Source organism: Vitis vinifera, chromosome 9 (assembly GCF_030704535.1).
Source record: "Vitis vinifera cultivar Pinot Noir 40024 chromosome 9, ASM3070453v1".
NCBI lineage: Eukaryota > Viridiplantae > Streptophyta > Magnoliopsida > Vitales > Vitaceae > Vitis > Vitis vinifera.
The window spans coordinates 19,249,093-19,269,142 of NC_081813.1; the positions used below are offsets into that span (position 1 = coordinate 19,249,093).

Here is a 20,050-nt window from a genome sequence, read left to right on the forward strand (position 1 = left end):
AAACATTTCAAACTTTTCAAATAGTCTTTGCCAATTTGAGAACTGTTTTCAAAACCTAATTTCTTACAATAATTTTCAAGAACTTTAGCAGACAGACCCTTTACCTTTTTAAAAGTACAGGACTTTGGATTCTTTTTGTAGGCTCCTTCAAAAGAATTGGCAGCTGAACATGGTGGCAGGGCCATGGTTACTTGAGTTGAAGCCTCTTCCACTATTTATTTCTTTCCTGATGCATATGGAGTCAAATGTGAGGGGGATAGCCTCCCTGTTATAAATTATGAGCCGAAGTAGTAGCATTTGAGCAGGCAAGCCTAGAATAAGGTCTTAACCATAAAGGGCAACCCATCTTTCAGCTTCCACTTTTACATACTGGATCAAAGCAACCTCTCTACAAAAATTCAGACCAAAACCTAGCTGGGTTTCAACCGGCTCGGTTCACATATTCACCATGTTGCATCTTTATAATTCTCAAGCATTATTTCTCTATTTCTTGCTATTAACATTAAAAATAAAAATACTGCAATGTAGAAGCATCCCAGCATTATTATTTGTTCTACTTCAATTTCCAACCATATAAAGAGATAAGAGTATCTCAGACTGTTTGCCCAGAAATGTACAAACTGTTTATCAACAAACTGATGGCAAAGTTCTAGCTGCCTCGGTAAGTAGAGAATGAAAATGGAGAAAGCAGCAGAGGAACGTGAAAATGCTCCCATTTCTGTGACTCCTTGATCTCAAACAGGATGGAGACATAGGGAAAGAACCCAGATGGGCAGTACTTGCCAGTGTTGAAACTTATTTTGTATATGCCAGGGTTCAGGGCATCAATCATGCTCATCAGTTGACCACTTCGCCCATCTTTATCTGTAATGGAGGACCCTTCAAGGACCCAACCACCCTCATCTTCCTGGCCAAACAATGGACGGGGCTGATTGCCTTTCCACATTTCTAGACGCACCTCAATGCCAGCAGCTGGAGATCCACGTGCAACGTCCAAAACATGGGTTGTGATTGGTGGACGAGTGCGAGGTGAAATTTGGGGTGTTTTTCCAGCGGAAGCCTCAGAAGTAGCAGTCAGATGTGCTCCAATTATGCTCACACGATCTTCTATCATTTAAGCAAGAACAGCATTGAACATCTTTTGAAATAAGATTATTACAATCAGGAGAAAACAAGTGATCTATGTGGGTGATAGAACTACAAACTCAGGCAGAAAGACGAATTAATGGGCATGAGAAATATTAGAAGCTCAGAACAAAACTGGATGCTGGGAAAAATATCATGAAAACTTTGGGAGGTTAGTGCCCAGCAAGGATCTCAAAAATAGTTAAAAAAGAAAAAGAAAGAACTCAAATATCAAATTTGAGAGAGACAAAGCAGCTGCTACTGATAGAAAAATAAATCAATCACAAATGACCACTGCATAAATATCAAGGATAAACCAAGAATCTTGCAGTAATCCCTATGCTTGCAATATGGATAAATAACTCATGAACAACGACTTCATGTTACAAACAGTAGTAAACAAAATGCATATAATTTAGGATTTGGTCAGAAATTGGGAATGTTGTGACAAAACCAGATGGTGTTAGAATATGCATCAACAAATCATACTCTCTCATAGCATCTGCTTGTAAAGTAGGGTATGCTATACCTTTCAGACTTCAAATCCAGGGAATAAAGTAGGGTATAACATGCATTAGAATCTTCAACTTCAAGGTGTTTGAATAATTATACTGTTCACTAAAATAAACCTCCAAAGTGTGAAAAGGATCAAAATTTATAAACTTTGAGGCAGGTCAAACCAGTCAGGATTCTAGGAGACATTCTGATGGGGGTGCGAGCATTTAGATGGTACTGATTTTGGGTAAAAGCATGAAATTAATCAACCAAATTTCATCTAAACTGGAAAAGCAGTTCCAAAACAAAAGTACCTCCAGCTTTTTTTGCAGCAGTTTCGGGGTTTTGAGTGCTGATTGAAGCAGCTTTCACTTGAGTTGAAAAAAGCTTGGCAAGACGCAGTTCAGTAACTTTCATTTGTTCCTGGGCTGCAATCTCAAACTCAACTATGGGCCTGTTTGGGTACCGTCTCTGTAAGACAGCATAATTTAGCATTAACATCAAATTATCAACCTCAAACTCAACTTTGGGCCTGTATATTAGGGTACATTTACAAGATCAAAGAAATTAAATTAGATTTAAGGATAAAGTAACATCAGATGATTTTTATTCATAAAAAGAAAAAAAGAATGCAGAGTTTGCCAAGCATATCTCATGTGCTTCAAAAAATAGCAGTTTGCTCACATTCCAGGGATGTTTTATTACCAATATTAGCAAAAAGGCCAATTCTCCATTATATTTCACAGCGGCTTTTAAGACAAAATTGCAAAATGAATACCAATCAATCCCAATCCTGATCATAACATTCTTCATGGCATTTCCAAGTTTCATTGTTGCGCGATACTGCAATTTTTTGATAGTGGATTTCAGATCTAGTGTCTTGCATACACAAATATAGGTAAATCACACAACCTCCACTGAGGTATAGGGTAATTGCACAGACCTTCCCTCCTTTTTGAAAAATTACACTGGCCTTCCTTGAGATTTTGGTCAACTCACGTGTGTCATGACATCATTAACGAGCTCATGTAATATAATACCAATATTGCCAATATACAAAAACTAACATTTTTGTTCTTAAATCTAAATATCACATTCTTCCCCAACATTTAAAATTAAGAATAAAAAAATCTTCAGTTAATCTGAAATTAGTCTATACTAATCACTATTAATTATAACTAATCTTGAATTAGCCAATTCCAATTAGAATTAACTCCAATATATCAATTGTCTACTCCATTGCACTAAACCTTGATTCACAATCTTTTCTGTCCAATATTTCAAGTTTTCAACCCAAAAATCCAAATATGAAAACCTAACTTTTTCTCATTTTCTTTCTGCGGCTTCCCTTTTTTCTCCTTTATTGGTTTTCTTTTTGAAAAAAGAAAGTGAAGCAACCATAGGTGGGAGAATTCATTGTTGTGCCCCCGTGGACAAGTTGAGATGCCTCAGTCATTCCTAGTCACCCCCTTTCCCCTTTTTCTTATCCCATTCTTCAATGAAGAAAAACAAAACAAAAAACAAAGATTGCCATAAAAGCAGTCATGGTGATCGCCATGGGAAGCAGCCATGGCTTTGCCTTCATGGTTCTAATTTGCACCCTCTTTCTTTTCCCTTCTCATTATCCTGTTCTTCAAGCAAAAAAAAAGAATGAAAGAAAAAATAAATAAATAAAGAATCAGCAGTTGGTGTGGGAGCAATCGTGGTTGTGCCATGGGAGACCATACTTTGCACCTTTCCCCTCTTTCTCCTTTAAAAACCCTCAAAGATAAAAGCACATGAGAAAATAAACAGGATAAAACCCTCAATCCCCTTCCTCCTTTTTTTTCTCACTTTCTGAAAAAGGAAATAAAAAATTTTAAAAAAAGACCCTCAAAATAAAGCAAAAATAAATATGAATAGGATAGAACCCTTTATCACCTTCTTCTTCCTCCTTTCTTGGATTTTATATATATATATAACCCCTCAAAGTTAAAGCTCGGAGAAGAATATGAATGTGGATAAAACCAATGATGTTGTTTTGTAAAAAATATACTTTAACTTTTCAAATTTTCTTTAATGGTGTTAGGGGAACAAACACTATCAAGGAAGGTCAACGTAGTATTTAAAGAAAGAGGGCCCAAGGAGGTCGGAATAATTTACCTACATATATCATGGAATATGATATAGCTATATTACTGTTAGATTGGTCATGGATAAATAATGGGGTGAAAAGTATACTTGATCCTCGTGTCTAGAATTTTAAGAAAAGGAAAAACATATTTCATCCCAATATTTGGTATTTACAAAAAACATAAAAAATCTCTCCTCTTAAGCATCATTTGGAGATCACTCCATAATCTATTTTCTAAATGATGACTTTTTATTTCTTTATAAATAATATTAACAATTAAAATTTTTTAAAATTTATAAATAAGTATTATATTGTAGTATTATATAATAGACACTAAATTATATGTTAATATTTTATTTAATTATAAGATACATATTTAGTATAATTTAGTGTATTTTATTTATTAATATAATATAATACTTATTTACAATTTATATATTCTTTAATTCTTTCTTTGTATCAAATTGAATTTTTCAGATCAAAATATTTTGTATCATAAATTGATCAACAGGGAAAAGAAAGGTCTTGAAAAAATCATGTGGAGTGAAGGAAATAGAACGGGTTTATAATCCACAAAATGTGTATATCCCATCCACAATTTTTATGTCCTACCCCATGATCTTATCATGCATATCAAATATGATCTCAAAGGATTGACTAAGAACTCTTATAAACCTATGATAGTTAAGGCGGTTTAGTTGCAAACTTGCAACAAATATTGGAATAGTTAACACAAATTATCATGTAATTATACAACACATCAGTTTGTAATTCTATTTTCCACAAACCACTCTAGCATTGTGCATCTCATTCAGAGTGAATAGTTCATACTAAGACAAATTCAGCTTGAAAAACCAAAATCTATTTCAGATTTTACCTTTAATTCAGCAAGTATTTCGGAAGCAGTCCTCCCAGATGCACATATAAGGAAAACAAATCCAAATTTTTTCCAATACCGAGCATTCCAGTCAGATAGTTCCTGCAAAACAAGGTGGATAACTGTCTTAACATTTTCAAAGTCAAACAACCATAAGTATATCTTTTATGGGTAAAAAATGACATAAACATCAATTGAAATGTAAATTGTTTCTATCCGTAAACTTGATCAAGAAGGGCCCAGAATCCAGGATTTAACGGAAAGGAGTTGCATGAAAAATTTTGTCAGCTCATACTTCAGTTTGAGTCTGTTTCTTTTCTAATTTGGTTTTACCAACATAACAACTCAGCACAGGTGGACTTCAGGAATATTGATTAGAAATGGAAACCACATTGCTATTTGATTTGTAAAATTGCATACAAACCAAATTGAAGCATACAAACCTGTAAGCTAGAATCAGTGGCCGTTTGCAACGCAGTTGATTGCTCTCCCTTGCTCCACCTACAAAAAACTTCTTCATTAGTTGTTTGCAAATGAAGGTCTATTAGCATATAAATTAAGCTCAGTAAACTAGTCCTGGAAGTGGGAGAAAACTAGCATACGTGCAACATCCTACTAACAACATAAAGTAGAAAAGAAAATGCTTCTCATAAAGTTTTGAGAAGTTTCATGAGCAAGTTAGTACTGTTAGTTGTCATCTATTATGATGACGTTTTGGTGTAGTCGAGACCAAGTTCAGCACTAAGAGCATTGAATAATGAATTTAAATTGCTATATGATAACCAGCTCTACATCAATTTTAAGAATTTCTCGACTGAAAAGGTTGTGTCTTTAGGCTATGTTGTAACTGCAAGGGGCTTACAGATGGATGAAGCTAAGGTGGATACTATTCTAAATTGGCCTACGCCTAAAAACTTCATCTCTGTTTGAAATTTACATGGTTTAGCTTCGTTTTGTTGTCATTTTATCCAGAACTTCAGTAGCATAGTGGCCCCTATGTTGGATGTCATGGAAAGGAGTTCAAGTGGGCAGAAGCTACAGAAAGAAGCTTTCAGCTCTTGAAATCTAAGTTGGTTGAAGCCTCAGTTTTAGCCCTTCCACATTTAGCCCTTCGTTTTATTGTCGTTTTTTCCAGAACTTTGGTGGCATAGTGGCCCCTATGTTGGATGTCTTGGAAAGAAAGGAGTTCAAGTGGACAGGAGCTATAGAAAGAAGCTTTCAGATGCAAGAGGGAGACCAATTGCTTATCTTAGTGAGAAGTTGAATGAAAGCAAATTGAAGTATTCAACCCATGAGAAGGACTTATATGCAGTAATCCATGCTTTGCAACATTGGGAGGATTATCTTGTTGGGTGGAATTTGTTCTTTATTAAGGCACAAAAGAAGTTGAGCTCTTGTCATGCAGGGTGGGTTGCTTACATGGAAAAATTCAGTTTTGTTTTGAATCAGAAATTTGGGATTTCTAATAAACTTGCCGATGCTTTAAGTTGGAAACATAGCTTGTTCAGTACTCTTTCATATGACATTCTTGGGTTTGATCTTTTACCAGAAAACTATACCACTGATTTCTCTTTTCAAGGATTTTTTGCAAGAGTTGCTGGAGATAGAACTGATTATGTGCTTATAAATGATTACCCTTTTAAGGGAAATCAACTATGTCTTCCAGAGGGTTCAATACGGAAATTTTTCATCAACAAATTACATGGAGGCAGACTTGGTGGGCATTTTGGAAGGATAAGACTGAAGCCCTACTTAAGGAACAATTCTTTTGGCCTACCACGAAGCACAATGTTTCTCATTTGTGCAGAGATGCCATAATTGTCAAAAAGCCATGGGAACAGTCCAAAATACGTGTTTGTACCAGACTTTGCCTATCCCAAGTGCTCCCTAGGAAGATATTTTAATGGACTTTGTTATTTGACAGCCAAAAACACAGCCTGGACATTTGTATATTAGTTGTGGTTGATCATTTCTAAAAGATGATTTTATACCTTTCAAGAGCTGTCTTGATGCATCACATGTTGCTACTCTGCTCTTCAAGGAAGTTGTCGCTTGCATGGAGTTCCAAAGTCCATTACTTCAGATTGTGATATTAGATTTGTTAGCATTTTCATTCAGTTCTATAAGCACTTGTGAGAATACTTTCTGCTCTATTTATGGCATAGGAATACATATGAATATGTACAGGATCAATGTCTAAAAATAGCCTAGGAAATAAATGTCTATAGTTATGCTATCAAAGACAAATAAAACAAGTGAAGAATGCTAGGAAATGAAAGAATCCTGGGAAATTCTATATACAACTGTACAATTGCTACAGCTCTATGAGCTGAAAAAATTCTTCAATAATCTGCCACACAAATTGGCAGATTTTCCAACTGAGGTTTTCAATGGTTAGCCATTTTTGGAGGACATTGTGGAAACTTTTGCAGTCGCATTTGCACTATTCTAGTGCCCATGATCCACAATTGGATGACCAGACAGAGCTGGTGAATAGGCCATTTGGGAATTTACTACAAAGTTTGGTTGGAGAACATCCTAAAAGATGGGAATTTGCTATTCCTCAAGCTGAACAACAGCTCCTTTAATCGCTCCACCAAGAAACCCCCATTTGAGATTGTACATGGGCAGAATCCGCATAAGGTTTTGGATTGGTTATCATTTCAAAGTCAAGCTAAAATGAGTATGGAAGCAGAAGAGCTTACTGCCACATTAAAGTCACTCATGCTCAAGTTTGTGAAAACTTGAAACAATCCACACAACTTTACAAGTCTAATACTGATGCCCAGAGGAGAAAAAGTGAGTTTGAAGAGGAAGACTTGGTCATGGTTTATCTAAGAAAAGAAAGGTCTCCTACTGGACCTTACAACAAGCTTAAACAAAAGAAGTTTGAGTCTTGTCGTATTATAAAAATGGTGGGACCAAATGCCCATCCATTCGAGTTGCCAGATGGATTCTCTATCAGTGCAGTTTTCAATGTGAGTGCTTATTATGGCAGTACAGACAAAATCTCTTAGGACCCAAATGAATTTTTAGTTAAGACAACAAATTCTTCTCGACCAATGATTGATGCTTTGTATGTGCGTAATAGCTGAACAAGGTGTGGGACTTATACTCAATACTTGGTTCATTGGGTTGGAAAGTGCCAATCAGAATATTCATGGATTTCAGCTCAAGATCTTAAAAAGATAGAGGACAACTGTGAGAGGCATTGACTATGAACTCCAGGCAGAGTTCTTTTCAAGGGGAGGAGAATGATGCAGCATAGTGGTGCCCAATGGAAACCAAAGGGCTCAAATGTTAATGCCTGTCTTGAAAATGAGACGATTTTATAATAAGTCATAGTTATTTTAGGTTGTAATTTTACATTAAGAACTTTGATTGACTTTCTGTTTTACTAGCTATATAAGTATGAAAAGAATGAAAAGAAGGTAGCTTTTGATATTCCAAAATAATTTTTTCTTGAGTTTCCTTGCTAGAACAAGTGGCCTCTGCAAATTAAGCATTATGACTTGGTCGCATTGAGTGACATCCTTGATTAGTAGCGTTGAGTGCCATCCCAAGAGTTATTATTCAGATTTTGTAGGACTGGGGTCTGGTTCCCAATCATCCCTGAAGGAGGACGGCTTGCATCAAGAGGGAGGTCTTTGTAACCCTCACTTTTCTAGGAATCCGAATGATTGGGTGATGGAAAGGGTTGAGGCCTTTCTCTCAAGGCTTCAAGGGAAGACTCTAAGAAGGGATGAGGAAAATAAAATGGAATGGACCTCAGTGGCAGCAAAAATTGAGAGATTGCAAAGAGATTTTTTATGGTCAGGGGTTAGGGAAGGTAAAAGAGATCATCTTGTTAGCTGGAATGTAGTGTGTAATCTGAAAGCAAAAGGCGGATTGGGATTTGGGAAGATTTCTATAAGGAATTTCGCTCTCTTAGGGAAGTGGTTGTGGAGGTACCCTAGGAAGGGTTCAGCTCTGTGGCATCAGGTTATTTTAAGCATTTATGAATCACACTCCAATGGTTGGGATGCCAACACTATAGTCAAATGGTCACATCGTTGTCCTTGGAAGGCTATTGCACAAGTCTCCTAGGAGTTTTCCAAGTTTACTCAGTTTGTGGTAGGAGATGGGGAAAGAATTCACTTCTGAGAAGACTTGTGGTGGGGAGACCAACCTTTGGGAGTCCAATATCCAAGACGATTTAGAGTAGTCACGGATAAGAATATTCCTATTTCAATTCTCGACTTTATTCGTCCCTTCTCTTGGAACTTTAATTTTCGTTGTAACGTTTTTGATTCTGAGATAGATGATTTAGAAGGTCTCATGCAGTCTCTTGATCGTCTGCATTTATCACCTTCGGTTTCAGATATGAGATCCTGATCCTTATCTTCTTCAGAACTTTTTACAGTCAAATCTTTCTTTCTTGCCTTATCCCAATTTTCTGGTTTTCCTCTAATTTTCCCTTTTAAGTTTGTTTGGAATTCTCAAATCTCTTTCAAAGTCAAGTCCTTTTTCTAGTTAGTGGCACACAAGAAGGTAAATACTAATGACTTGCTACAGTTGAGAAGACCCTATAAAGCGCTTAGTCCTGATATTTGTAAGTTGTGCATGAAGCATGAAGAATCAGTAGATCATCTTTTTCTACATTGCTCTTTGACAATGGGGTTGTGGCACAGATTATTTAAGTTAGCCAAGACGAATTGGGTCCCCCCGAGGAGGATCTCCGACATGCTGTCCACCAATTTTAACGGTTTTAGTTTTTCTAAGAGAGGGATTGTTTTATGGCAAGCTGCGTGCATCGCTTTACTTTGGGTATTCAGAGAATCTCTGGGATTCTATTCATTTCCTTACTTCTCTTTGGGTTTTTTGTTCCAAGGTTTTTAAAGGGACTCCCCTTAACATGTTACAACTTGATTGGTTAGCGGTGTGTAATTCCATTGGGTTGGTCCAATCTAGAAAGTTTGCTTGTTTTTACTTTGTATTTCTTGTATTTGCTTCCCTGTAGTTTTGTTTTTCTTTGGTGGGAGGATTCCTCATCCTTCTCTTGTAATTCTTTTTTATTAATATATCCCTTTGTCGTTTCCTATCAAAAAATAAAATAAAAAAAATAAAAATAAAATAAAATGGAATGGATGGATGCAAGGAAGGATAAATTTTCAATCAAATCCTTCTTCATTCCTTTGGAATAGGAAAGAGGGAAAGCCTTCCTTATGAGAGCTATTTGGAATTTTTTGGTTCCAAGTAAAGTAGGTTTTTTGCATGAGGAAAAGTTTTGACTCTGGATCAGTTGCAAATTAGTGAATTGATGTTTTATTTATAAGGAAGATGAAGAGTCACTAGATGACATCCTTCTGCATTGTGTCAGACCTAAGGTGTTATGAAATTTAGTGTTTTCTTTTTTGGGGTTATGTGGATAATGGCAAGTTCAATAATAGAAACCCTTTTAGGGTGACATGATTCTTTTGTGAACAGAAAATGAAAGGTCTGAAGGATTGTTCCACTGTGTATTTTGGACATTATGGAAGGAGAAGAACCAGAAATCACTTGAAAACAACTAAATGTCCAATAAAGTGCTAAAACTCACATTTAGTTGTAACCTTTTGTTGTAGGCTAGGTTGTATATAGATAGGAGGATCCCTAACTATGTTCAATTTTATAGATTGGTTGGGATCTTTATGGAGGGCCTTTTGTTTTTGTTGCCCTTTCTTTTATGTTTTGTTTTTAGGCACCCTTTGTATACAACCTGTATACTTTGCTATGCTTTTGCTTGGCATCATTAATATATTTATTTTATTTGTCTATAAGAGAAAAAAAAAAAAAAAAAAAAGCAAGCATTCATATCAACTACAGTATTAGTTTGCATGAAATCTTCACAACAAAGAGGGCCAGTCAATTCAAACTAATTTGCAAATAGTTCAATCTATCTCAACCTTATGCTAGCTAAAAATTCAACCCAATTCACCATAACCTGGTTTGATTACATGAATCTTGTTCAACAGCATATCTCCATCATATATTTGTGCTTCAAAGCATGTTCGTCCACCCCATTCCTGTCCTGATGCCGACTCCCACTGAAAATTGAGTACCAACCTCCTAACCATTTTAGACAATGTTTCTCACGTAATCCTTAGTCAACCCACCCGCTCTTCTATGCTTTAACCTTCATAGAGTATTGTCACTCTTTCACCTTAACATTCTTATTTCCACTACACTGAGAAATGCTGTTTCTTAATATCCAAACATTCAGGACCATAAGGCCTAGCCAGTTGTCCTCTATTTCATCCAATCCTCTGCTTCAATTATATCAAATGCAGACTTTAGTACCCTCTTCATTACCAATGACATTTAAGAAAGAATGTGTACTTATGGGTATTTTTCATTCCTAGTTTCACAAAAATCACATTCCCCCAACTTGGTATCTCTAGATCATTAAATTCAAACCATCAACACAAGCGCATCATAATTTCCAAACATTAAGATAAAGATAGAATGAACTAAACCGTACACTGGTATCAATTGGGTGTTTAGGAGATGAGGTTTGGCCCAATCCTGCTCCAAATCCTGTCAACCCAAACTTTAGTTCCCTGTCTTTGGCAGAGAAAGTTATGAAAAATGATCACTGGTAGGCGTATTTCCACTTCTAGTTTGAAAAATCGCATTCCACCGACTTGATATCTCTAAGTATCCAATTCAAACACATCAACACAATTAAATCACTATCTCCAAACATAAATTTATATAGAGAGAATTAAGTCAACTGCAAAAGGGTATCAAGTGGATGTCTAGACGATGGGTTTGGCTGAATCCAGCCTCAAGTTTTACAAACAGCGATTTCAATCGCCTATTTTCCAACTGGGCATCTCTAAACTATGCAATTCAGACCCATCACCACAAGTAAATCACCATTTTCCAAACATAAATTCCTTCTATATGATAAACTCAAGTATGCACTGGTACACACAGATGTTTAGTAGACGGGGTTTGATTCAACCCTGCTTCAAATTCTATCAACCTCCACTTCAATCCCCCATTTAACATTCATATTTAATAAAAATAATCACTTCTGTCTTCTCTACACTCACTAGTTCAAGAAAAAAACACATCCCCAAATGGGCATCTTTAAATTATCCAATTCAAATCCATCAACAACTACGAAACATAGATTTACATGGAGAAATATGTAGATAAAGAGAGAGGGAACTCAACTGTGCACTGGTATCACTTGGGTGTTTAGCAGATGGGTTTTGGCCGATCTGGGGATGAGCAGCGAACGCTTCAAGCCAACCATTCACATCGACCTGCAACATTAATTTAAACCCAATTCAACCCACCAAAATTCTATTAAAAAGAAGAAAGAAAAATGAAAATAGTGAGAGAGAAAGAGACCTTGTTGAACCATATGTCTCTCGCTGCATCAATAGCTTGATCCAAGTTGGCAAAGGGGCCAGATGAGGTCATTTCTTCTGCAAATTTCTTGCTGCCACAGCATGCTAGAAAATCTTTCTCCTCCATTTTTGAATCCATTGTCTCTCTCCGTTCTCTAAAGGAGAACAGAATTCAATGTGCAAATTAAAATATGTTTGGAAGACCTACTTCTGCTTTGGATTGTAATTTTAAATTTATAGTAATTTTTACTAATTAGAAAAAAAAAATCGTTTTTTCAAAAAAAAAAAAATTATGGGCAAAATTTGTCTATTTCTTAAAAAAAAAAAAAAAAAAAAAAAAGAAAAAATCATCTCTTTCAAAAAATTTAGTTGCCTCTTGAAGAGAAGATATATATATATATATATATATATATAATTATTGGGATATTTATCAACAATAATATTTATAAAAATATAAATTATGTTTAACATATCAAAAAATATTATTTAATATTAAGTTAGATATTGATTTAAAAAATATTTTAGTATCTATTTTTAATTTTATCTTTAAATTAATTCAATTAATTATAACTATAAATTTAAACTAATTTAGTTTTATATTGTTTTTTATTTATAAGATAAATTATCTATTACTTTTTGTTTCTTTCACTTTCAAATTAAAAAAAAAAAAACTATTATCATTTTATATGAAATTTGAGTTTATAAAAAACAAATTTATTATTAATTTATTTTTTTATGTATTAAATAATTATTTAAAAAATGAATAATTTTGTTTTTTGTAATTTTATTAGATAAGCTTTAAAATAAATAAAAAATTATTCTTTAATTTAAAATTTAATTGTAAAATGAATAAAATATAGAAAAATAAATTAACTTATTATTCAATAAATTAATTTTGAATAAAAATTTCAGCATTAAGAGATATAATTTTTTTTAGTATTAATCAATTTAAAAAGAAATAGTAATCATTTGTATATTAAAATATTTTATTTAGTGGTTATAAATGATAAAGAATTAAAGTAATTTGAAAAAATAATAAAATATTTCTTGGAAAATAATTTAATACATTTAAAATTAGAAATAATTAATCATTTTTTATTAAGAAAAAAAGTTTTTTAAATTAAGAAAAAATTGGGGAAAATAAAATCATCTCTTGGAGACAATTTTTGCCTATAATTTTTTATTTTTTATTTTGAAAAGGAAATAAATCATTTTTTGAATAGATGACTTTTACTTTTCTCTTTCCCTTTGGCAAAAATTGATGGTTATTTATGAACTCTATTTACTCATCTTTAAGATGCGTAATGGGAGTTCATATGGTGAAACCTATAAAAGGTTTCTTACACCCCATGTAAGTAGCATCCAAAGAAAAAAAGCTTTCACTCTTCCTCTCATTCTCTCTCTTATTCTCTATTTCTTTCATTCTCTCAACACTTCTCTTCTTTGATTTCTTTTTCTCATTTATATATACTATTAAAGTAATATATAGTCATCTTTACTTTTATTTGAGTCACATTTATTCTCATTTTATAACACGTTATCAATACGAATTGCTTTGAAGGTAATTCTCATATCTTAAACTTGAAATTATTTATATAAAATAAAATTTTACATATTTATATTATTGTTGATTTGTTTTGTTAAAAGTTATAAACAAATTTTTTTATTCTGTTTATAATCAAAGTTATACCAATGCTATCAATTTATTGTAATTGATTCTAATAATATTATTTTGTCATATATATGAAGTTATTTGACAATGTCGAATCTCACAAAACTTGAATTTGTGGCACTTGACATTTCAGGAAAGAACTATCTATCTTGGATCATTGATGCTGAAATACATCTTGATGTAATGAACCTTGGAGCTACGATCAAAGAAGGAAATCAAGCATCCTTGCAGGATCGTGCAAAAACACTTATTTTGCTTCACCATCACCTCCATGAAGGTTTAAAAAATGAGTATCTTACGGTAAAGGACCCTTTTACTCTATGGAGTAATTTGAAAGAAAGATATGACCACCAGAAAACTATGATTCTCCCAAAAACTCGATATGATTGGATGCACCTGAGGTTGTAGGATTTTAAAACTGTTAGTGAATATAACTTCGCACTTTTCAAAATCAATTCTCAATTAAAGTTGTGTGGAGAAAAAATCATAGAAGAAGACATGTTAGAGAAAACTTTTACAACATTTCATGCCTCGAATGTGCTTCTGCAACAACAATATCGAGAGCGTAGATTTACAAAATATTCTAAATTAATATCATGTCTTCTTATTGCTAAACAAAATAATGAGCTTTTGATGAGAAATCACCAGTCTCATCCAACTAGATCTGAATCATTCCCTAAAGTGAATGCAATATCATCCCAAACTCGTGGACGTGGATGATGAGGACGTGGTCGTGGTCGTGGAAGAAATCCTCGATACCATGGTTCTTGTAGTAATAATTCATCTAATTCTCAAAAAAGGAAAGCCTTATTGCACCACCAGAAGTGGAACAATACTGAGGCAAAACAAGAAAATGGGAAGTGTTTACAAGATAAACCTCCTAAGAACCGTGAGAATAATTGTTATAGATGTGGTATGAAGGGGCATTGGTCACATACCTGTCGTACACCCAAACATTTGGTCGATCTTTACCAAGCATCAATAAAAGCAAAAAGAAAAGAAATAGAGATGAACTTACCAATGGTGATGGATTGGACCTAACCTACTATGACATTGATTTCTTTGGAGGTCCCAGTGAAAAAACAGACCATTTAATAAATGGTGAAAAGATTAACATTGATTAATGTTACTTTATATATCAAAAAAATATTATTATGTCTTATATTTACATCCGATTTTCTTTTGTTATTTACATTATGCCTTTTTTTTAGTTATATCTTAAATTCATGTGTTATCTGGTCACAAGATGAATAAGGATGATGTATGTCTCGTAGATTGTGCAACCACGCACACAATTCTTTGAGGTAAAAGATATTTCCTCGAATTGACATTAATCAAAGCTAATGTAAGTACCATATTTGGTACTACAAACTTAGTTGAAGGCTCTGGAAGAGCAAACATAACGCTACCAAATGGAACAAGATTCCATATAAATGACGTTTTATATTCTAGAAAATCCAGAAGAAATTTGCTCATTTTTAAAGATATCCACAGAAATGGATATCATATTGAAACTATGAACGAAGATAATATAAAATATCTTTACATTACTTCCATTATATCTGGCCAGAAGCTTATAATGGAAAAATTCTCGGCTTTCTCCTCTGGGTTGTATCATGCAACTATAAAGCCTATTGAATCGTATGTTGTCGTGAACCAGAAGTTCAACAACCTAAAAGTTTTTGTCCTTTGGCATGACAGGCTAGGTCACCTAGGGTCTTCAATGATGCGTTGAATAATCGAACACTCACATGGGCATCCACTAAAGAACCAAAAGATTCTTTCACCCAATGAATACTCATGTGTTGCCTGCTCACAAGGTAAATTGATAGTCAAACCATCTTTTACTAAAGTCATATCTGAGTCACCAATCTTTTTAGAAAGAATACATGGGGATATATGTGGGCCTATCCATCCACCATGTGGACCATTCCGTTATTTTATGATCTTAATAGGTGCTTCTACTAGGTGGTTACATGTTTGTCTCATTTCTACACATAACGTTACCTTTGCTAGACTCCTTGCACAAATAATTAGATTACGAGCACAATTTTCAAATTATCTAATTAAGACAATACATCTTGATAATGTTAGCGAATTTACTTCTCAAACATTCATTGACTATTACTTTTCAAATGTCAGTAGGGATAAATATTGAGCATCCTGTTGCTCATACTCATACCCAAAATGGTTTAGCAAAATCCTTTATCAAACGTCTCCAATTAATAGCTCGATCATCACTAAAGAAAACCAAATTACTTACTTTCGCCTGGGGACATGTTATTATGCATGCTGCAACTTTAGTCCATATTCGACCTATAACTTACCATGAATACTCCACTTCACAACTTGTGCTTGGAAAACAACCAAATATCTCTCACTTACGAATCTTTGGTTGTGCAGTATATGTACCAATTACACCTACACAATGCACTAAAATGGGTTCCCAATGAAGACTTGAGATTTATGTAAGTTTTGATTCTCCATTTATCATAAGATATCTTGAACCTTTGACAGACGATATTTTTACAGTCTGCTTTGCAAATTGTCATTTTAATGAGAGTTTTTTCCCATCATTAGGGGGAGAAAAGTCAATTCCTAAAGAACAACGAGAAATTAGTTGGAAGACATCTATTATATCCCATCTTGATCCTTGTACAAATCAATGTGAACTAGAAGTTCAAAGGATCATTCATTTGCAAAATCTTGCAAATCAACTACCAGATGCATTCATTGATACAAAGAAAGTGACAAAGTCACATATCCCGACTGCAAATACTCCAGCACGGATTGATGTCCCTGTAAGACAGTTAACAAATGAATCTAAGATATGCCTGAAGTGTGGTAGACCTGTCGGCTCAAAGGATGTAACTCTCTGGAAGAAAAGAACCCGAGAAAAACTTGGCACTCTAGAAGAGACCATCAAATGACTTATCAGTTTAAATTGATAAATTTATAGTCCCAGAAGAGGCATATATTGAATAAGAAGCCCTTTGAGAGGCACATATTGAACGAGAAGCCCTTGAGATGCACAAGTACCTGAAAATTGTGAAATCTCAATAAGTTATGTACACACGGGAGAAAAATGGGATTGACATAATATTGTTATTAACAATATTTTTGCTTTCCAAAGTAGCCTCCAATATCATAAGAAATGATGAAGATCCCGAACCACGAAATGTGGAAGAATGCCGACATAGAAATGATTGGCCAAAATGGAAAGAAGCTATACATGCAGAGTTAAACTCATTAACAAAACGAGAAGTTTTTGGACTTGTAGTCCAAACACCTGAAGATGTAAAGCCTGTTGGGTACAAATGGGTATTTGTACAAAAACGCAATGAGAATAATGAGATCATAAGATATAAAGCGTGAATAGTAGCACAAGGTTTTTTGTAGAGACCTGGTATTGACTATGAGCAAACATATTCTCCCATCATGGACGCAATCACATTTCGTTTCTTAATTAGTTTGACAATCTCAGAAGGACTGGATATGCGTCTAATGGATGTTATTACAACATATTTATACGGATCCATGAATAATGACATATACATAAAAATCCCTGAAGGATTTAAATTGCTTGAAGCAAATAGTACAAAGCCTTGTAGCATGTACTCAATTAAGTTACAACGATCCTTGTATGGATTAAAGCAATTTGAACGCATGTGGTACAATCGCCTTAGTGAATACTTGCTAAAAGAAGGGTATGTGAATAACCTTATATGCTCATACATCTTCATTAAGAAATCAGAAACCGAATTTGCAATTATTGCAGTGTATGTTGATGACTTAAATCTTGTTGGAACTCTTGAAGAGCTCACAAGAACAAAAAATTACTTGAAAAATGAATTTGAGATGAAAAATATTGGAAAAACAAAATTTTGTCTCAGCCTACAGATCGAGCATTTTCCAAATGGAGATTTAGTACATCAATCAACATACATTAAGAAAGTTTTGAAGCATTTTTATATGGATAAAGCGCATCCTTTAAGTTCTCCAATGATTGCCTGATCACTTAATGTGAAAAAAGATCTATTTCGTCCTTGTGAAAAAAATGAAGAATTACTTGGTCTTGAAGTACCATACTTAGTTCTATTGGTGCATTTATGTATCTTGCCAATTGTACACGTGCAGACATTACTTTTTTTGTCAATTTATTAGCAAGATACAGTTCCGCTCCAACTCGCATACATTGGAATGGTATCAAACATATATTGCGTTATCTTCATGGAACTACTGATATGTGTCTATTTTACTCAAGGAAATCAAAGCAACAATTGCTTGGATATGCAGATGCAAGATATCTTTCAGATCCACATAAAGGTAGGTCACAAATAGGGTATGTGTTTAATTGCAATGGTACTACTATTTCATGGAGATCTGTCAAACAAACAATGGTGGCCACATCATCAAATCATTTAGAAATACTAATAGTTCATGAAGCAAGCCGTGAATGTATATGGCTAAGATCTATGATCCAGGATATTCGGGAATCATATAGACTCTCCTCTATCAAAGGTGACCCGACAATATTATTTGAAGATAATGTTGCATGCATTGCACAAATAATAGGAGGTTATATTAAAAGAGATAGAACTAAACACATTTCACCAAAATTCTTTTATACACATGAACTCCAGAAGAGTGGTGAAATTGATGTGCAACAAATATGCTCAAGTGATAATCTAGCAGATTTATTGACAAAATCATGCCAACCTCAACATTCAAGAAGTTAATACACAGGATTGGAATGAGTCAACTCAAGGATATTGACATGAGAGAGAGTATGCTTATAAAAGCGTGTTAGTTTACTATACTTTTTTTTTTTTCATTCGTCCAGGTTTTGTCCTACTAGGTTTTACTGACAAGGTTTTTAATGAGGCAATCCTAACATACCAAAAAAAGAATATTGTACTATTTTTCCTTTACTACGTTTTTCCTATAGGGATTTTACTAGCAAGGTTTTAATGAAGTATATTCTTTTAATATGGTGGTCATCCAATCGGAAGTGTTGTAAATGAAGTGGTTGATGACCATATTGATGGTTCTTTATGAACTCCATTTACTCATCTTTAAGATGAGTAATAGGAGTTCATAAGGTGAAGCCTATAAAAGGCTTCTTACACCCCATGTAAGTAGCATCCAGAGAAAAAAAGCTTTCACTCTTCCTCTTATTCTTTCTCTTATTCTCTCTTTCTTCATTCTCTCAACACTTCTCTTCTTTAATTTCTTTCTCTCCTTTATATATACTATTAAAGTAATATATAGTCATCTTTACTTTTATTTGAGTCACATTTATTCTTGTTTTACAATAGGAATTATTTTTTTTATTATGACAATTTAGGAATTATTTTCTTAAACTACCTTACTCCTATAAAAAACAATTAGACCTAATTCTGACCTTTTGTGATTTTTTTTTTTTAGTGCTATTACAATTCATCTTTATTGATATGGTGTCAAGCATATCTTTTTAAAGCAAATAATAATCTCTTATACTATGATTCTTAAACTAGTGTCAAGTACATTATTATTAGTTTGTTATTTCACAACTTAAGCTTTTAAGATAAATTAGTAATTTAATATTGTAATGGATTAATTAGAATCTTATGAAAAAGAAATGATATTAATTCAATTACTCAAAATCTCGAGAGAATGAAGTGTTGGTGCAATATATATCATAATTAATTCATTCTTAAATAACGTAAACTTTTATGATAATGAATTATGGAGTATAGTTTATTGGCATGTTCGTTTATGCTACTTGAAAGCACATTTAATAAAACTTAATATTGATTACCTAATGATTTAAGTTGAGTTTAAGTTGTATTATTTTTAAGTCATTAAATCATATTACTTATTAGGTTGATTTATTTAAATTATTTTAAATTTTGAGTTAAAATATTAAGTTATTTTATTAAATATACTTAATATGTTTATTAATTTAAATTAAGTCATTAGATTATATTAAGTTACTAAGCTAATTTTTCGAAAACCTTCTTAATTGAGGTTAAAATGAGAATATGGTTTTTAAGCTTTTGAAACCCTAACTCAAATAAGCATTTTAGTAGACATGTATTATTTTTTTTAAGGAATTAACTAATTACTAAAATCTATAGAAGATTAATATTTAAGACTTGTTTGGGATGATGCTTAACTTTTGCATTTAGCAATAGAAATAGTAAAATTGATTAGTGACATTAATTCTTTGGAAACTTTATTTTAAAAATATTTCTATTAAAATTAAGAATAATTTTGATATTTTCAAATTTTTTAATAAAATAAATAATATGCTAGTTTCTTGTATCATATTTAAGGAAAAATATAAATCTCCTTGTTCAAAGCATTACTAAACTGAAAGGGGAAAATTGTATTTTGGTACAATGATT

The 20,050-nt window shown here is 33.3% G+C and overlaps 1 protein-coding gene across 2 annotated transcripts; it reads right to left on the reverse strand.

Annotated features, from left to right (window-relative positions):
• Positions 1-525: 525 nt before the first annotated feature.
• On the reverse strand, positions 526-12,198 carry LOC100243214 (uric acid degradation bifunctional protein TTL). 2 transcript variants are annotated; one of them, XM_010656822.3, is made up of 6 exons: positions 11,991-12,198; positions 11,811-11,902; positions 5,054-5,111; positions 4,611-4,712; positions 1,935-2,091; positions 526-1,104 (listed from the first exon to the last, which is right to left on the reverse strand). In XM_010656822.3, exons 1-6 carry the CDS (start codon positions 12,126-12,128, stop codon positions 650-652), a joined length of 1,002 nt encoding a protein of 333 aa, XP_010655124.1. In that variant the 5' UTR covers positions 12,129-12,198; the 3' UTR covers positions 526-649. The 2 variants fall into 2 exon arrangements, with proteins under 2 accessions (XP_010655124.1, XP_003632908.1); XM_003632860.4 differs by having other exon boundaries at positions 526-1,107; positions 11,991-12,197.
• Between the last annotated feature and the right edge of the window lie 7,852 nt (positions 12,199-20,050).

Bases quoted from the DNA above. Each gene is read 5' to 3' on its own strand.
- LOC100243214 (XM_003632860.4), bottom strand. From the start codon at position 12,128: ATGGATTCAAAAATGGAGGAGAAAGATTTTCTAGCATGCTGTGGCAGC. The intron at 5,112-11,810 runs GTTGAGTTCCCT...AGTTTTTTGTAG, and splicing joins CCAAGTGATACCAGTGCACA to GTGGAGCAAGGGAGAGCAAT. The intron at 1,108-1,934 runs GTACTTTTGTTT...CTTAAATGATAG, and splicing joins TGCTGCAAAAAAAGCTGGAG to AAGATCGTGTGAGCATAATT.